The sequence below is a fragment of the Paramisgurnus dabryanus genome, chromosome 5, assembly GCF_030506205.2.
Source record: "Paramisgurnus dabryanus chromosome 5, PD_genome_1.1, whole genome shotgun sequence".
Classification (NCBI taxonomy): domain Eukaryota; kingdom Metazoa; phylum Chordata; class Actinopteri; order Cypriniformes; family Cobitidae; genus Paramisgurnus; species Paramisgurnus dabryanus.
The window spans coordinates 12,871,980-12,890,180 of NC_133341.1; the positions used below are offsets into that span (position 1 = coordinate 12,871,980).

General features: G+C 35.4%; 1 protein-coding gene and 1 long non-coding RNA gene across 2 annotated transcripts in view; one reads left to right on the forward strand and one right to left on the reverse strand.

Annotated features, from left to right (window-relative positions):
* Positions 1 to 6,318: 6,318 nt before the first annotated feature.
* Positions 6,319 to 9,629, reverse strand: LOC135748940 (uncharacterized). The gene is made up of 3 exons (XR_010532263.2): positions 9,506 to 9,629; positions 7,326 to 7,399; positions 6,319 to 6,854 (listed from the first exon to the last, which is right to left on the reverse strand). It is a non-coding gene; the product is annotated as an uncharacterized lncRNA (long non-coding RNA).
* Positions 9,571 to 18,201, forward strand: part of antxr2a (ANTXR cell adhesion molecule 2a) — a 58,324-nt gene continuing 49,693 nt past the window's right edge. The window contains exons 1-4 of the mRNA XM_065267276.2: positions 9,571 to 10,018; positions 14,487 to 14,558; positions 17,458 to 17,529; positions 18,004 to 18,085. Coding sequence (XP_065123348.2) covers positions 9,879 to 10,018; positions 14,487 to 14,558; positions 17,458 to 17,529; positions 18,004 to 18,085 — 366 coding nt within the window. The 5' untranslated portion in view covers positions 9,571 to 9,878. The remainder of the gene's footprint in view (positions 10,019 to 14,486; positions 14,559 to 17,457; positions 17,530 to 18,003; positions 18,086 to 18,201) is intronic.

Genomic DNA, 18,201 nt, shown 5'->3' on the forward strand with positions numbered 1-18,201 from the left:
ATAGAAAGGAGACACTTGCTCTAAGTTGGCAGTTAAGCATGGATGTTTTCAGGTATTCAGGACAACAGTGCTCAATAGCTCAGTAGTTCCTCAAAGAACCATTTCTTTCATAGACAGTTTCTGCTGCACAAGCCACAAAGCAGTTTCTGCTTTGTGGCTTAAACTTAATTTTCGGTAGACTTCTATGCTGAAAAAAACATAAAACCATTACAGAAAATTCTAATGGTTTCCATTAAAATACTAATAGGAACCATTAGCTTTTACCATTAAAACCACCACACTGTAGTGTGTTTTGGGCCATATTCCATTAGAACCAATACAATTACCATTTAAACCAATAAAAATAGAATTTCTGTGATGATGTCTATTGTTTTTTTTTGTTTTTGTTTTTTTGCAGGGTTCTGCATAGAAACAATAATAAAATCCTTCTAGATATTTTTTTTATAACAAGCCAAATAAATAACCAGTAAGTTACCTTAGTTCAAATCACAGCTAAAGTGTATCAATGTTTACACTAAGCTAATGCTTTGTTAATCAATTTATACAATGTTAGCCACAGATCCTTAAATTCTTGCCTGCCTGCCAAATTTGCTCAGCGATGGTCCATGCTTACTGTGTCCCTTCATCTTTTGGAAACCAAAAATTTTTTATTTTCCACAAGGTATATGTTCCAGAAATCAGTTTAGTCGTTAGCCAGATCGATAAACAAGCACAAACTGGTAGTTAACTTCAGTCCCAGATGTGTAACAGTGGCAACACACTAATACTAACTATAGACATTTTCAGCAGTAACAACATAAACAAACGGTTTCTGTGGAACAAACGTAACTTCCTTTAAATGCCGCAAATAAAATCAATAAAACAAAATCCCTGAGTAGCTTATTTCTGATAACAAGCTAAATAAACAACAAGTAGATTACCTTAGTTCAAATAATCGCTAAAGTGTATCAAAAACTACACTTAGCTAATGTTACTGTGTAAAAAGTGTAATGCTATGTATTCAATCTTAACTACAGGTCAGCTGACAACCGGTAATCCACAATCGCAGTCTTCCCTCCTCTGTATAAAACCCAAAACATTTGTTATTTTTCATGAGGTATTTGTTCAGTTTAGCAACTAGTCAGAGCATTAAACAAACAGAAACGGAAGTAAAGTTCCGCTCAATTGCTTAATTGCTTCACCACACGCGCGTATAATGAAACCGTCTATAATTTAAACAACATTTTCACCACAAAGACCGAAACAGGAAGGTTATTTGGATGTTAAAGGTTTATAGAACCACTTAGACAAAAAAATTCTTCTGTGGCATCGTGAAGCACTTTTATTTTACATCAATGCCAAAATCAGAAGTATTTTTAGATTTCCAAATAACTTTTTAGTCTTAAAAGTAACATTTCTTTCTTTTTATTAGTCTTTGAGCCTGTCCACTACACTGTAAAAAAATTCCGTAGAATTTACAATGTTATTGCAGCTGGGTTGCCGGTAATTTACCGTAGATTTTAATTTATGTTATTTACTGGCAAGAGTTTGTTCAAAGTTAAATACATTTGAAATATTAACAAGTCTTTATCTTTACAGAATAAAACTATACAGTAACAGCCTCATGCAAAGCATTCTGGGAACCAGAAATCATCATCAACCTTTTTCTGTTTTTGCTCCAGATTTTGTTTCCCAGAATGTTTTGCTGGATGCTGTTTTTTTAGTTTTACTCTGTAAAGATGAATACTTGTAAATGTTTAATGTTCATTTAACTTTGAACAAAATGTTGCAAGTAAAAAACATAAAATTAAATCTACGGTAAGTTACCGGCAACCCAGCTGCAATTTCTACGGAATTTTTTTACAGTGTACTAAAATTTTGTGGAACCATTTAGACTGACAAAGAATGTTTTTAGGAATGTTTATTGTAGTGTAGTTTGCAAATATTCATGTTTTGTATATTTTTAAAAAATGATCTCACAATTTATTTACATTTTGCTACTGTAAGATCAGGCCTACACTTTTAATTTTTGTATGATTTTGGATATTTGTTATTAAATGCTTATCAAAAGTATCTTTGGTAAAGAGCAATGTCATTTTAACAGTACTGAATTTGTTGTTCCCTTTATCTATTTGTTTCATTTACATCCTTAACATCCTCTAGGATGGATAACTTATATATACTAATATTATCTAATATGCTTCAAAAAATTTTCTCACACAAAGGAATTTGCAATGACGGTCAAAAATTCAACTTGATTTATTCTAACATTTATGTTTTTGACAGATGCCTCTTTACAAAAGCCATTTATACAAAGTGCACACATTGTTTGATGCTTATCAGTTACGAATGCTGTATTGCGTCGCAGTGTTTTTCCTTCCTCATCTAAGCTTGTACACCTGGCAAAGCTATAATTGTTTGTGTTTTGGTGCGTTTCTAGTGTATTCATGGCGCTCACTAAAAGGTTGTTTGCGTATACAAATATATCCAGTATCTCATTGGCATATCTAAAAAGGAAAAACAAAAAGGTATGCATGTCCATCTGTCTGGAAACCGGGTGACCGTCCAGGCTCCAGATAGAAGGATGCTAAAACAGTGAGCGCTGCCGCTGCTTCTGCTTCTCACTTGTTTTGGACATTTGTGTTTTGCTTGGCTGAAATGACTGATATAATCATCCGAGATGTGCACTGACATGGCAGACAGCACTCTCCGATGAATGAGAGAATGAGAAAGCGTCACATCAAGTCGTAATGGCATGTGATGTGTTGCTCACGCAGGTTTGGAATCAAACTGATGCCACCTTAATGTGCTAAATTAAAGGCATTCTTTACCGAGTATTTATTTGTTTGTTAACTTATTACACTTAATCCTTTGCCATAATGTGGTGGAATGAGCCCAAACTGAAAGAAATAAATCATTCTCCTTCTGGGAGGATAGTAGGTACCCAAAACGCCCGACCCAAAATGTACCTTTTCAACCATATCATAAAGTTAGATGCAGCTTTCAGAAACTCTCCTATGACTTGCCTCTAATAGAAAGTGACACTGCTGTTTTTCTGTTGTAATCTCTGCTTTGCACTTCCGAGAAGGATGAGGTGGAAAAAATAACAAATGCAGAGCGTGATTGTGCAGGCGGTTGTGAAGACGCCAGGCCATTGAAAATGGCAGCTGTCAAGACAAGCTGACAGAGTTAGGAACTCGCGCAGGCTCTTGCTGTCTGAAGCCTTTGTCACATTGAAGTAGAAACCTCAAGGAGTTCACAGGAGATCCACAGTGGCAAGCTTGTCATATTTATTAAGGAAATATTCCCCAAACATGTGAACTCATGTGTGACCACCTAGATAATTGTTTTATTTTTTGCCACTGTTCAGAATATTTCAGCATTTCAGGGGTTGAAGTAATTGAGGTATTTGTAGTAATTTATATGTGTAACATTTAAGTGAATTTTAGCTAGTGGGCCCTGTATCCATGCTAACGATGTCTCAGATGTCTACCACATTTACCAAAGATTGCTCTTGTTAGCTTCATTAGTTGGCATGATACTTTAGCTAATAGTACATTATTAAAAAGACTTACAAATAAATAACACAGCTGATTGCAAAGATGTGGCAGACCTGTACATTCCAGAATGAGAAAAGCACCCCAGGCAAATGTAACTCGAGCATGTATAGGGAATACAGTTAAATGGCTGTTTGTTTTCTATTACATCAGCTAGTCAGTCATGAACTTGTTTCTTGCGAGTGTGTTTTCCCCTGAGGGATTTTTCTGTGTTTTGCAGCCATTAAATAGTGAGCAAGATTTTTCACAGTCATGTTGTGAGATACAGGAAAAAATCGTATTTTAAATTCTACAAATAAATCTTTTTGTATGTGATTGTATCTGATTATATTTGTGTTATTGAAACATGGCATTATTGATAATGTTGTGAATTAGGGATAATGCATAGCAGGATATTATTGCAAAAATAAGCCCAGTCTTGAAGGTTTATTTCACGATAAACATATCGAAATGGCTTAATCCCGCTTATTACACAGGTATTTAACTCATATGTACGGTAAAGAAAAATTTCCTACATATTAATTACAAATATTTTATTTGCTCATTTGAATGTAGACCTTCGCAAGGAAAACCTGTTTACTTTCGGTTGTTTTAAGATAAGACAAAACCTTCAAATGTCATAAAAACACTATTTTGTTTAATGACTTGTAAATATAATGTCATATATGTTATTCAATACATATTTATATTTAATTTGTCTTTAATATTAAAGAGCAACTATGATCCGATTCACAACTTCACCTTTGGTGTGTAAGTGTGTATTAACGATATGCAAAAGCCACAAACCCCAGAGTAAACGATGACGCAAGTTCTCTTTTCTTGGACTACAACAAACACCCGGATTGTAGGCAACCGTTTACTTTCTGGATCTGTTGATGTGGACAAGACCGACATTATCATAATTCCTCCCGTTTTGACTCACAGCCTGTAAATTAACTCGTGTCAGCTTTGCATTGTGACCGAATCTTTCAAACATGGTAAGGAGCGTCACATTTCCGAGGTATTCAGGCCAATCACAACATACAAATTAGCTGGCCAATCAGGGACACAGTGTTTTTCAGATTGATTCGTTTTTTTACAAAATCAAGGAAGGCAGGATATCTGGAGCTACAAAAATGTACGGTATGTAGAAAAGAATGTGTTTTTGAACCATAAACCACGCAAACACATTGTATTACATCAAATACACAAAATAACATTGTTTTTAGCAATAAAATAAATTGTACCTAACAATGATTTGCAGCATCGTGTGTAATTAGTTTCAGGCGGTAGTTATCTTGGAACAACATACCTTGGAATGTTGCAACAGGCCAATCAGAATAAAGCATTTTAGAGTGTCGTTTAATAATGAAATAAGTGCTATACAGTATAAAAACACATGCGATTTTATTTTCAAGCACATCCAGTTATTAATCACTGCATCAAAGAAATTCAGAGCTAAGTAAATGCGTATGAGGCTCAGGCATGCCGTTTTTATCCAGTTGGTTATTCACAAGAGCCAAAAGACATTTCGTAAGATAGAAAAGTTAAGACAGCTAGAGTAGAATACTGACATTTATCTACAATGCTCTGGACAGGAAGTTGAGCAAACAATCAAGAGAAGCAGGTGTCATTTGATGGACAAAGCTGCCAGCACAGGCTGCTTGTCAAGAGAGAAAACAAAAAGAGAGATGGAGAGAGAGAGAGTAAATGACATATTCAAATTGTGCTGAGAGAAAGATTTTAATTTGCCTGTCCTCTGAGTGCTTTCAAATGCTGTTCAGTGGGCAGATAGGTGACAGATCTGGTGGTTGTATAGTTGATCAAATATTTTTTATAAGAATAGAAATAAACGGGGGTGATTTCCAGGCACTTTGTGTACCAGCACTGTAAAAATTGCAGCTGTTATGCAGTTAGTGTAGTTATGCAGCTGTTTGCCAGTAACTTACTGTAGATTTAAATGTATATTATTTACTTGCAACAGTTTGTTTAAAGTTAAATGAACATTAAACATTAACAAGTCTTTGTCTTTACAATAAAACTAAATAACAGCCTCATGCAAAGCATTCTGGGACCCAGAAACTCTCATCAACTTTTTTCTTTTTTTCCCCTTCAGATTTTCGTTCCCAGAATGCTTTGCATGATGCGGTTGTTTTATAGTTTTATTCTGTAAAGATAAAGACTCGTTAATGATTAATTTTTATTGAACTTTGAACAAACTGTTCTGTAAATACTGTAGTCTGCCAGTAAATAACATACTTTTAAATTACTGGCAAACAGCTGCCAGTATTGCTACAGAATTTTTAAACAGTGTAGCAAAATTTGTTTTGTTTAGTTTTTTATATAGACTATGTAGCTATAAATCTGTAAAGTATACATTATACATTTTGTTATACATTTTGGTTATGTTTGTTGTTTGACCTGCAGTATCAGTAAATTCACAGACAGGTTTTTATGACAGCCCTTGCTGTTAGAAAATAAGAAAGGTATTTCATTAACCTCCTAAGACCTGGATGCCATTTTTTTGTTGTTGTTTTCACCACAATACTTAATTCTGTGTAACTGGAACCTGTTGTACACAAACGTTCAGTGTTGAACGCACTGCTTCATGTTCAAAGAAAAATATTTGGTTATTATATTTATTGGTTCTTCCTAACCCCAAAATAGCTGGAAGAAATCTGAAAAAAGACAAACCAAAGCTCTTAGGAGGTTAAAGGCAGAGTAAGAACATTTTGTCTTTAATATGTTTTTTTTTTATTTAATGTAGAAATTTATTTTATAAAAATTGTCTCTATAATAATTATAATACGATAACACATTATGATAGGTTGTATTTGATAACATCAGCAAATGCATATGGGATTGAATACAATAGTAACATATTCATGGTTTGTTTTAATGGGCTTTTTGATATGGCTGTTTGTCCAAATAAGACAAAACAAACAGAAACCTTGGAAACTCCGTAAAGACTAAATCCATTTTAAACATTTAAACAAGTTATAAATGTTTAGAATATTTACCTAAATTTTCCTGAAAGAGAGATCCTTCAGCATCTTTTACCTGCTCTGATTGAGTCTTTTAGCAGGTCAGTCCTCCTGAACCCAGCCCTGTCTGGTTTGATTTTCCCCTTTTCAGTCCTACTCAGGCACGTTCATGGACGCCTGCTCTATGCACGAGGAAGGACGAGCAGGCACTCTGCAGAACCCTCTCATTAATATGGCAGGCCCAACCATGGCAACAATTAATTCCATTCAGCCACAATTCATCCTTCTTTTCAGGATGCTCAGAAGAGATGAGAGGAGACGTGTGGGTCAGACTCAGCTGAGTTTGAGTCCTGGGCTGTGAAAGATAATATACTGATGGCATGATCGACATGGATCAAGGTCTGGTTTCTAAAACGAATTTAGATACAAAGAAAATATACTAGAGATTTTTAAGTGAGCCAAACCATGAGCCAGAGTGGTGGAAAACAAAAACATGAGGTCAAATAGTTTCAGCTAAAATTGATCTCTGCTTTTAGAATTTTCAAACTGCCCCTAGAGGCAGCAACTGAAACTACAGTTGAAATTGTGTGCACCTTTTGATGCAATGGACATAAAACATGCATCCAACAGGACATTTACCAGTGAGTTCGTGTGTAGATGAAAAGACACAGCAGTAGGTGCATATATAACAAAAAATATGTCTCAAAGTTTCTTTTCAATTCATAAGCGGGAGAGTTGTTTGCTTTGGGAAGACCTTTTAGTATTTGCAACTTTCAGTTTTTTACATTTATAATTTACAATGTAAGTACAAATAACTGTTACTTACTTTTAACCCTTGTGATTTGTATGTTCCGTTTTACTGTTGTCTTGTCACAGTTACTATAGCTCCATCGTGCACTTCTGTAAAAATGTGTACATACAGTAACAGTTAATAATTTCCTGTGAATTCACAAATAGAATTTTCACATTAACTGGCTGGATTTACTGGTATCTTATCTACTGGTTTACATTTTGGCACTGACGCAAGAGTTCTTTTGAAGACCATAAGGACATCCAAGATATTCACACCCTTTTTATGCCCAAATAGAGCATTGCTAACTGAGGTCTTAGCATTGCCCAATGTGTTGCTTAATGATTTCAGACCAAAGAATTGAGTCAAATGAATACACTGATTTGTCATTTGTTTTTTAAATTGCTTCTGCATTTATCTCCCATGTTTACGTTATATATCAGACAGTATTACAAACATTCACACATGCCCAAATCGCTTTTCACATAAAGAAGGGGTTCGATGCAAGAATTTACTTACAGTACCTATTTTTTTTTCTTGATGGTTGTTTACTACTTCACAGTGAATGCAAATGCTGGATACTGAAAATTATGGTTACACCTTTGTATTTTGTTATGGACTCCCCTGATAATGAGTTTCAACACCTCAATGCATTTCACAATTAGTTGGATTGTTTTCCCTGTCATTTCCAATTATTCTTACAACTAAAATGTCCATGACAAACTACTGGAATAGAACTTCGAAGATTCCAAGGAAATTTTCAATACATCACCATAATCAAGCATGTAAAACAAAAACAGTGTTTACAATACCACAGCACTTCAGATCCTTCATCTGGATATATAACAATTAACAATATAATCTATGCTTATTATGATGATTTAACTTTGTTTTATTATGGCCTTGATTAAAATTCATGATAGTTTATGGTGGTTTCAGCAACTCAACGCTTGACTAATTATGCATTGTTTTGGATGTGACTCCATCATAAAATGACTTTTATTTTCAAAAGTTTTAATCAAAGGAAATGCAACAATTGTTCTTTCATTGATATTGCTAATTATAGCAATTAACAGTGTGAATGAAACTAAATTGAATGGGGCATTTTTGTGCAGTGAAAAGATTGAACAGCAGTTCTATGCCCTGTGCCCATGTAAGGTGGATTATTTTATTATATTATATATCAATGTGCTGGACATAGATTCATCGATTGTAAATAAGGCTTCACTAATGTAACATATATCTTATTGAAAGTAATAAAATTGAGGGATAATCTCCCAAATATGTTTGAAATATTGGGTGAGGTATGTAAAGTAACAAAAAAAAGTAAGATATTGCACTCTCAGAATAAGAAGGTACAAAAGCTGTCACTGGGGTGGTACGTTTTTAAAAAGTAGACTTAAAAGGTGCATACTGGTACCCAAAGGTACATACCTGTACCAAAATTGTACATATTAGGACCTTTTAAGGGGTACCATCCCATTGGGCGCTTTTTTCCTGAAAGTGTGGAAAATGATTGATAACAGTTTTGCCGTTATCAACACAAGGAATTAATTAATGCTTTTGCACATAAGGTTCTCTGCTTTAAAGTAAATTCAAAGAAAAGGCACACATGTGTTGTGAAGCAAATAACTTGGCAGTTTTCAAATGAATCTGGCTTCTAGTCAGTCATATCTATAGACAGGAAGTGGTTTCTGTTAAGAAATCATCATTCCCTTCGAAGGCCCTTTACAGTGAGAACTTTATTTTTGTTTAGACAATTAACATGGACATGTTTAAGAAACTAAATTTAACCAGCCCAGATTTCTTTATTATTCTTGGTTTCTTATATATTATTGTCTTCTTTTTTTTGCAGTTGGATAATACAAAGAATTTACCTCTTTTTTATCACAGCGTGGCTTCTAGGATTGCCCAATATGAGTAGTGTGTGAATCTATAGCCGTAGGGCTTATTGCATGCACACAAAATTTCCCATAAACAATGACTCAAGGCTATGTTGCTACATGTATGAGTTAACAAAGGCTTGGCTGTTTACATTTTGTGACTTAACAAAGCACAAAGATTATGTTTAAATAAGAATATTTCTAATAAATACCTATTATAGCCTATACAATAAATTAAGTACATGTTCTCTATTATATTATATTGTACTGTTTGCTATTAACTTAAGGTGCATCTGCTGTGTGTGTGCTCGGGCCAAACAGCATACTACTGACCTTAAAAACCTCTGTTGCACAGCTGGGCGGTCGCGCATGCGCATTTACATGAACAATAGCCTTTGTGAATACCAGAAGTCGCAAGCAACTTTTCAAACAAGTTGTTCTTTTTGTTATCCTCTTACTCATTCGCAAAAGTTGCGTCCGCTGTAGTCGTGATGTAAAAACGGAAAGGTGAAGTAATCTGATATGTGACGTTGCATATGCTTCAAAGGAAGAAGTTGGACTTTTCTGCAAAGCTATAAGACCATGTTGAGCCAAGCCGGGGAATACATTGCTCTTTTTTTCAACTTCGCACTGGTTTTATTTCACATCGTTTAAGGAGATATCACTGAAGTCAGCTGAAGGCCCACTCGTGTGATTTCTGTCCGTAATGACAGCGAAAACGCTCATCGCAAACAAACACTGGAGCGTGGCAATAACCGCGACGCTTTTCTTCTGTTTTATTTCATCCTTTAGAGCAGAACATCCATCTTGCCATGGAGCTTACGACCTTTACTTTGTTTTGGACCGGTATGTACTCTCCAAACACCTAGTATTTGCTTTGTTCTGTCGTTTGCTAGTTATGAAAACAAAATAATTATACAATTTTATCATCTAATGTATACAGCGGGAAACTGCAGTAACATCTGTAATAACGTGGTAGCCTTCAATCCATGTTAGTCGCTGTTTTCCAACTCTGTAACTACTCGTGTCAGCTATTCTTTAGTTTGACCTGATTTTACATCATTGCAAGACATCCCACAAAGCAAAACACTTACGTTAGGTGAAATAAAGTCTTCTGTAAGTTTTTGTGGGCATCTTGTCGTAAATCCAAGTTATTTCAACTGAAAAAGTGCAAATAAAATACAAAATGTGTATGAAGACGGCTTAACCATGGCATTTATACACTTAGCAGACGCTTTTATTCATAGCGAGTTGCAGTGCATTTATGGTATAAGCCAGTGGTTCTCACTGGGGGCCGCGCGATGGTGCCCCCAGTTTTATGACATTTTATAAAATAAATTAATTTACCATGAATTATGTGTTATTAAACCTAAAAAAAACAACAGCACTGCTTTGTATAATTTAATGTTTTGTTTAATTAAATGTTACATTTAAGAACTGTTTATTTTCATACATTTTCTTTGGGGAGGGCCGCAAAGAAATCACTGTACACAAGGGGGGCCACATGCTGAAAAGTTTGAGAACCACTTGTATAAGCTACATTCATAATCAATGTTGCCTGGGAGTTGAACCCACAACTTGGGTGTTGCTAACTTAATGCGTGTGTCAGGTTTCAATCAAAATGTATCCACATAGTTTTTGTAAAGTTACATTATATGAGGATTTGAATGTTATAGGCTATGAACAGTTTTATAATTCCTTCCTTGTTTAGTTGAATGTTTTATATACCATTCCACCCTTTGAGAAATGTTTTGGAATAAGTGTTGTCCAGCATCCTGTTAAAGAAGATTGCAGGATGATGACACAGATATGATCATCTTAGCGAGGCATGATGATATGGTCTGTTGATCCGGCCTCAAGCGGCTATGGCCGGAAATGAAACTTTCCTGTACAACAGACTGTTTCACTTAACTGTGGTTTGGTCTTATTTGATGCTGACCATAACCTATTTAGATCCTCTGACCTTGCTTTGAGATGAAGACTATGCATAAAAATGATTTTGTAATTACCTATCGCTGTCGCTTGTGTTTTATGTTCTCAGCACATGTACTGGACTATAATTATTAGTTCAATTACCTTGTAGCTATTAGATCAAGGGCACATTTTACACACTTTTCTCATTAAAGACACTTCCATTGCATTGAGGTTAATGTCTAAGGTTTTAGAAGTCCCTTTCAACATTAGTTCAACAGTTTCATGTCATTTATTTTGTGAAATGTACATCTTACTGTATATTGGAAGCATAATCTCAATGATTGGGTATCATCTCAGTCTGTACATTAGCAGTAGGACTATGAAAATGTATTAACTTCGATAACAGTTTCATTTGATGTTGATTCGTCAGGTGTTCCAAACCTACCCAAGGCATTTCGTGGTATAGTCACAAAATAATAGATTTATTGATTCGTTTTCATTGAGAGGATTTTCCTCTTTTTTTCTTGTCATTGAGCACGAATGTCTATAAATTGGTTTTCGTGTCCCTAGCACGACTTTCTTTTTCGTGTCAATTTATGTATAGTTTTTTCATTTTTGTTCAAATTTTTAAATCATTGTCGCTTGCAGTTAGATTTGGGGTTTGGGTTAGGATGTCATTTTATGTTTTGGTTCCTAATATTTTTTTCTCCCGATTTGTAAACTATTTTTGCTTGGGGTTAGAGTTGGGGTTTGGGTTGGGATGTCGGATATCTAACAGAAAGTCATTCTAACCCTACAGGGCTCGCAAAAATTTAAAATCCCTGGTTGACACTCTTTAATTTTTGGTAGCCCGAAATGAATATAAGTAGCCCGGATAAAAAATACACTGTTTAATGTAGAATATTGATCAATCCTGGATTTCCATGTAAGCCAACTATTCCTGCCCATCCCCAACTAACAATTTGGTTCCCAAAACGTTCCCCTATTTTCCAAGGTTTTTGGTTAGACAGGAATGTTTTCTTTAAGAAAATAAACATTCCCCTAATGTTATTTTTAGGTTATTTTAACGTTCCCCTAACGTTAGAATAATTTAATTGTTATATTACTGAAATATTATATGAATGTATTATAACACAGGTAATTTTTTTTATAAAAAATACCTCAACACATCACACATTGTATTTAGATAACATGGTATTTTATCAAATATATAAACAACCAGTGACTTTAACCCAATATAGAAGACTTATAGCAGATATTTATTAAAAAGGAATAAACATTTAATTCCCTTTAGGTTAACAGATCTTACCATAGCCGTTTATTTTCGCTAGAATAATGTTAGACTCTGAGGTAAAACGAAATGACAAACACACATTTTAATCGCTTAAGGTAAACATAATATCTTACCACTGCTGTTTAGTCGCCTATCAAAAGCTTAACATCATATTCTCTTAATAGCCTAGAAGCGATCGGAAATCACTCAAATTTATTTTCCTTCTCACATATTTAAGTTACTAACTGAAGAAAGAAAAAAGAAACCCTAAAACAATGTTAGTCTATGAGGTTATAATAAAATGACGCTATTTTATTAAATGTCTTAAGTTCGCTTGCTTTTTTGCTGAGCACAAAGCAAGCAGGTGCTCGTGAAGAGGGAAGCCGGGAGAAGCGCGTGCCGTGCAGAGGGTCGCGCGCATATCAGACGTGCACATTAAAAGGATGGGTTTATTTATGCTTTCACTTCATTTCCTGACAGTTTCACTTGTTACGTGAGGATAATGACTGACAAGAGGTCGCCGAAATACATGCAATATAATGACCTAACTAAATCTGAGACAAAGCAAAAACATTAAATTATTATTTCCTCCCCAAGATAGCCCGATGGGCAGGGCAGAGATACATTTTGGTAGCCCGACAGGGATTTACAATAGCCCCGGGACGTCGGGCCTCAAGTGACAATGGTAAAAAATAGAAGCAACACAAGAACAGTATTCTTGTGTATATGTATATGTATTGCTGTTCTTGTGTTGCTATAACTGCTTCTAAGTGCACTGGAAATAGTCTCATTAAGTCCAACACAGTATACATAGCCTTGGGTTGGTTAGTAATTTTTTTCTTTTTTTTGCATTCACTTAGAGGGTTTTGCAGCAAAAGACAGTCAAAAATGTTAAATGCCACTGAATACAACCCAAACTTGTCAGTCACATGGATCAAAACGCCCACTAATGTGTTGTTCAGTTTTTTTACATGCTGACTTTTCATAATATGCAATGTTTCTAGTTGCATCTTTAGTGATGTAAAATTTTGGAGGTTTTAGCCAAAAAAGCTTGCATGCACTTAGAGGGTTTTGCAGCACAAGACAGTCAAAAATGTTAAATATCACTGAAATGACTTAAGTGAAATTTGTAAAAAAAAAGGCATTTTTGATACTGACTAATACAATTTTTATTGCATTGTCATTTAAGAAAAAAATACTGATCTTAAACATTAGAGCTTGATAAAAAATTTCTCTCTCAAAAATCAAGTCCCGTCAAAATATGTTGATCGCAGCCAAAGTTATAGGTGTATAAAACATTTGTCTGGCCACTAGGTGGCGCTGCGACGAAACTGTGCATGCACCTTCAGTTCCTGACTGGCATCACAAGTACCAAGTGTCGTCTAAGTTTGACGAAGATGCAGCCTAAAATCTGTTTTTTGCGCTCTACATAAAATTTGTTGACACGGTTTACGGAAATGGATTGACGAATCGACATGAATTCCATAACTTTTTGCCTTAAGTGTTTGTAGATGCTACATACCGATTTTCGTGGCAATCGGGCAAAAGCTCTAGGACGAGATTGCAAAAGTAGGTTTTATGAATAATTCAAAATGGCGGAAAAATTTTCATGACGGAAAATGACGTCATAGGGTCCAATCGAATCGTCTTGAGCCAAGGAATCATTTACTGTACAATAAAGCATGTCAGATGCACTTTGAGGGTTTTTGCATCTGAACTCCTCAATTCTTTATCTGCAATTTGATGCTTTCTAGATTTTTGTGTCAACACTACCCTATCTACTGTATATCAGACATTCGCTACTTTGTTGTTGAAAACCAAACTGGTCATAATTTGTAATGAAGTGACATGATGACTCATATTGTTATATCATACCATAGGGTCTGTGCTGAGCCTTTTTTAGACTAGACTCCATCATGTCTCTGAAACTTACAGTATCACTGAAAGTTAGCTGATTCAACAGGTTTGTTGCTACAGTGTAATGAACAGCACATTTCTTAAAATAACCACGTGGCAATTTCCAATTCAGTTGTTCAACTGATGGATTCGTATAATTGCATCAGGCTGTTTTTTTCCTTGGATGCTCTTATGATCAGTGCTGATTTCCATCATTCATTTTTTTTACAGATCTGGAAGTGTTTCAAATGACTGGGGTCAGATCTATGACTTTGTCAAAAATCTTACAGACAGATTTGTGAGGTAAATAATTTTCTAATTATTTTTGTTTTCAATTAATGCTACCAAGCTTTTAACTTGTGTGCAACTAATTTATATGCAAGTAATTTAGCTAATAGATATGAACCACTAACATGTTTGCTTTTAGCCAATAATACTGTAATAGTTTGCATACCTGTACATTTTCAAATCATATAGGTATATCCCTCCAAACATCCACCACAGCTACACATCCGGTTTTAAAATGGACCTGCATTAAGGGTGGGGTTATACTGTACACATGGAATTAAACAAAAAGCATAAAAAACAACAGCAACAAAAAATATCGGCAGATGAATGTGAACTTATGTAACGTTGACTCAATGTATGTGCCAGTACAGACGGTAGCGACCTAGCCAGAAGAAAGCAGTCTGCTTGAGAAAATAGCAAAGGGAGCAGGTGGGAGTGGGTGGCAAAGAGGCTCAGTCTTCTGGGCTGTGAGAATGGCCATTTGCACTGCAACCATCCAACGACACACTTATCCCTCACACATGAAAGGAGAAGACGCAGCCAACGTACTTTAAGTCATGAGTGCAGGAAGACCAGTGCAGTCTGCCATAGAATGTGATGTTCTTCTGTTGTGCCATGTGGTCTGCACTGACACTTTTAGGGTCCTATTTAAGCGCTGAATGGGCCAGATTATGAATAGATCATGTTGATGGTTTCTTTAAAAAAAAAAAACATCCCAAGTAGTTTTATGTGGTGTTTTTATGTCCGCAAAGAACACATATACAACACGTTGTGCCGTTAGAATAATTCGCCAATTTTTGTCTGAAGTAACATTCAGTCTCAATCATTCAGCTTGTTCCTCCTTTGCTTTTCATCACATTTTGGCTGCTTGAACATATTTGGAAGTTCTCCCTGAGTATCTCAAGTGGGGGATGGTTGTAGATTGGATGTCATACTGTGTGAGAAAAAGCAGCACCTCTCCTTATGCTCAAAGTCCTGAGACCTGACTTCAAATGTGTAGAGAAACCCAACATGTTCCTTTGTCGTATCAGCTTCCAGGACAGAAGGTTGTGAAAAAGACCAACTGCTTCATTGAAATGTACTTGTCATAATCAGCAAAATAGCTGTCAGATTATGTGTCAGTTATCTCTGAGAAAAAATGCTATATGAATATAAGATACAAATCCCTAATTGTTCGGCCAAGCATGCTAAAATGAACAAAGAAACACGCTGGTATTACAGTAATGTTTTTATTTCACAGTTTGGAATTTGATGGCACCTGTTTTTCAGAAAAGTTATCGTTTGTCCTACCTATATTAGGAAAGATAAGAGACAGGTATAAATATACTCTTAAACAGGATGTGTGCATGAGTCATACACAACAACCTGTTTCCTGTCTGAATATCAATTAATCACTTCCTTGGTCCAAGCAGAGGGGGATTTTTGCCAGTCTCAAGCTTTTATTAGCTAGTCGCATCACGTTGAGTATCTTACTCATAAACAGACTCTGATGGTTGAGAAATTGGCATCTTGGAAGTTGTCACAGGATTTCTCTGAATGCACTTTGATTAGATAATTTCCTCTTATTATTGTCTGTAATTTTATTTATACAGTATTATAACAATTATTATAAATCATGACTTACAATTATAAAATAATAACGGTTCGGTAAAAATAGTAATAGTATCTTATCAGATTCTTATCAGATTTTCAAAATGTTAGAGACCACAAACATGATGGAAAAAAATTGAAGATTTTCGATTCGTTTGTTCCTACAGACGGTTTCATCGGACAAATGTGCGGTAACGCGATACGTGTCTGGTCCGAACTTTACATACGGTTTCAGTTTTTTTAATGGTCTGACTAGTTGCTAAATTGAACTCTTGAAAAAAAAACTAATCGAAAATAAAAAATGTTTTGGTTTCCTAGGTAATCTACGTGTTGTTTATTTTGCTTGTTATATAAATAAACTTCATTTAAAGTGCTTAGTTGTTATTTATTCTTAGCAGAGTTAACTGGAAGTTACGTATTGACCACGAAAGCCGCTTGTTTATGTTGTTATTTTCTGCTGAAACTGTCTATAGTCTGTAGACTGACGCTATTTGGTCATGACAACGTGAGTCACTCTCCGCTGAGAACACAGGAAATCTTGCAAAGTTTTCGCAATGTTTCCCGCATCCAATTGTGACTTCACACATGGCATACAACTGGCATAAAGAAATATCATTAATACAATGGACTGCCTTTTTTACATCTCTGATGTCCATCTCACTTTGGACTGTGCATGCTGCGCCATGTAGTTGTCTCGCTTTCTGATTGGGTACAGCGTGTGTGTGCGTTTGTCTGCTTCCCCCCACACAACAGGATTTCTGATCATGTTGAATATTTACGATTTGCGTTCGGAGCGGCCCCAGACATGCTTCCGAGCAGATTCAGATGCTCTTATTGCACCGTGCATCACAGGAAAAATTTTTAAGATAATTGGTGCAACCACAAAGACGATCGGGACTCAACCCAAATTCAGCCCCATTATCTTGTGGCGTGTAACCGGCTTTAGTGAGCACTTCTCATTTGCTGAGATTATCCATCCACCTCACAGGTGGCATATCAAGATGTTGGTTAGACAGCATGATTATTGCACAGTTGGGCCATTGGCTGGCCAAAATAAAAGTCCTCGCTGTAGTGTTAAGAAAACTGGACTGTAACTATTTGACGTCATATAGTTTGAGGCAAAAAAAACGGCCTCCTAGTAAAATATATTTTTTCAAAATGTATTAAACCTAATAGTTACATCTGACATGTTTTTATCTCACATTCATAAAGCCAATCTGTAAAGCATTGTTCAATCACTACAAAACATCTCTATTACATGATGCATGAAATGATTTTCTTGATTTATCACTAATTTCTACATTTTCTTATTTTTGAATTTCAGTCCAAATATGAGAGTGTCCTTCATAGTATTTTCCGGAAAAGCAGAGGTCATATTACCACTTACTGGAGACAGGTACACATTCAAATTTGCATGAAGTGTTTGTAGTCCCATAGTGTAAAAACTATTAATAAACCATAGGGTGGTTTCCCAGACAGGGCTTATCCTAGTCACAGACTAAAATGCTTTTTAAAGCAGCCTTAATTAAAAAGTATATCTTACACTGGCATATCTTAACATATATCAGTGCCATTGTTTTGTCTCAAGATGCACACCAGTATTGTTTTTTATAAGGCATGTTTATAATAACTAAGGTCTAGTCCTGGATTAATCTAAACCCTGTCTGGGAAACTGCCCCATATTTTATATTTAACCTGAAGATGCATGTATATATGATGTTTAAAGGCTAGCTTTGACTAGCTGTTGTTAGTAAACTAGTCACTTTTGGACTTGTGAAAAGTCTTATCTTTTTACACAATCATTGCATATACGTAACATTTAGTAGACTCGGTTTTCTGTTGATTAATGTTGTTTTCTTTTCATCATCAGAAACAAAATTGGAGATGGCCTGAGAAGGTTAAGTGAGGTCAAGCCAGCAGGTGAAACCTACATGCATTATGGAATGGATGAGGTAAATAATGCCATTTTACTTTACATAAACAGTGAAATGTAATTCAGGAATAAATAATAAAAACTAAATTAAAAGGCTAGTCAATGCTTTATCAAGTTGGTTCGACTCATGTGGTG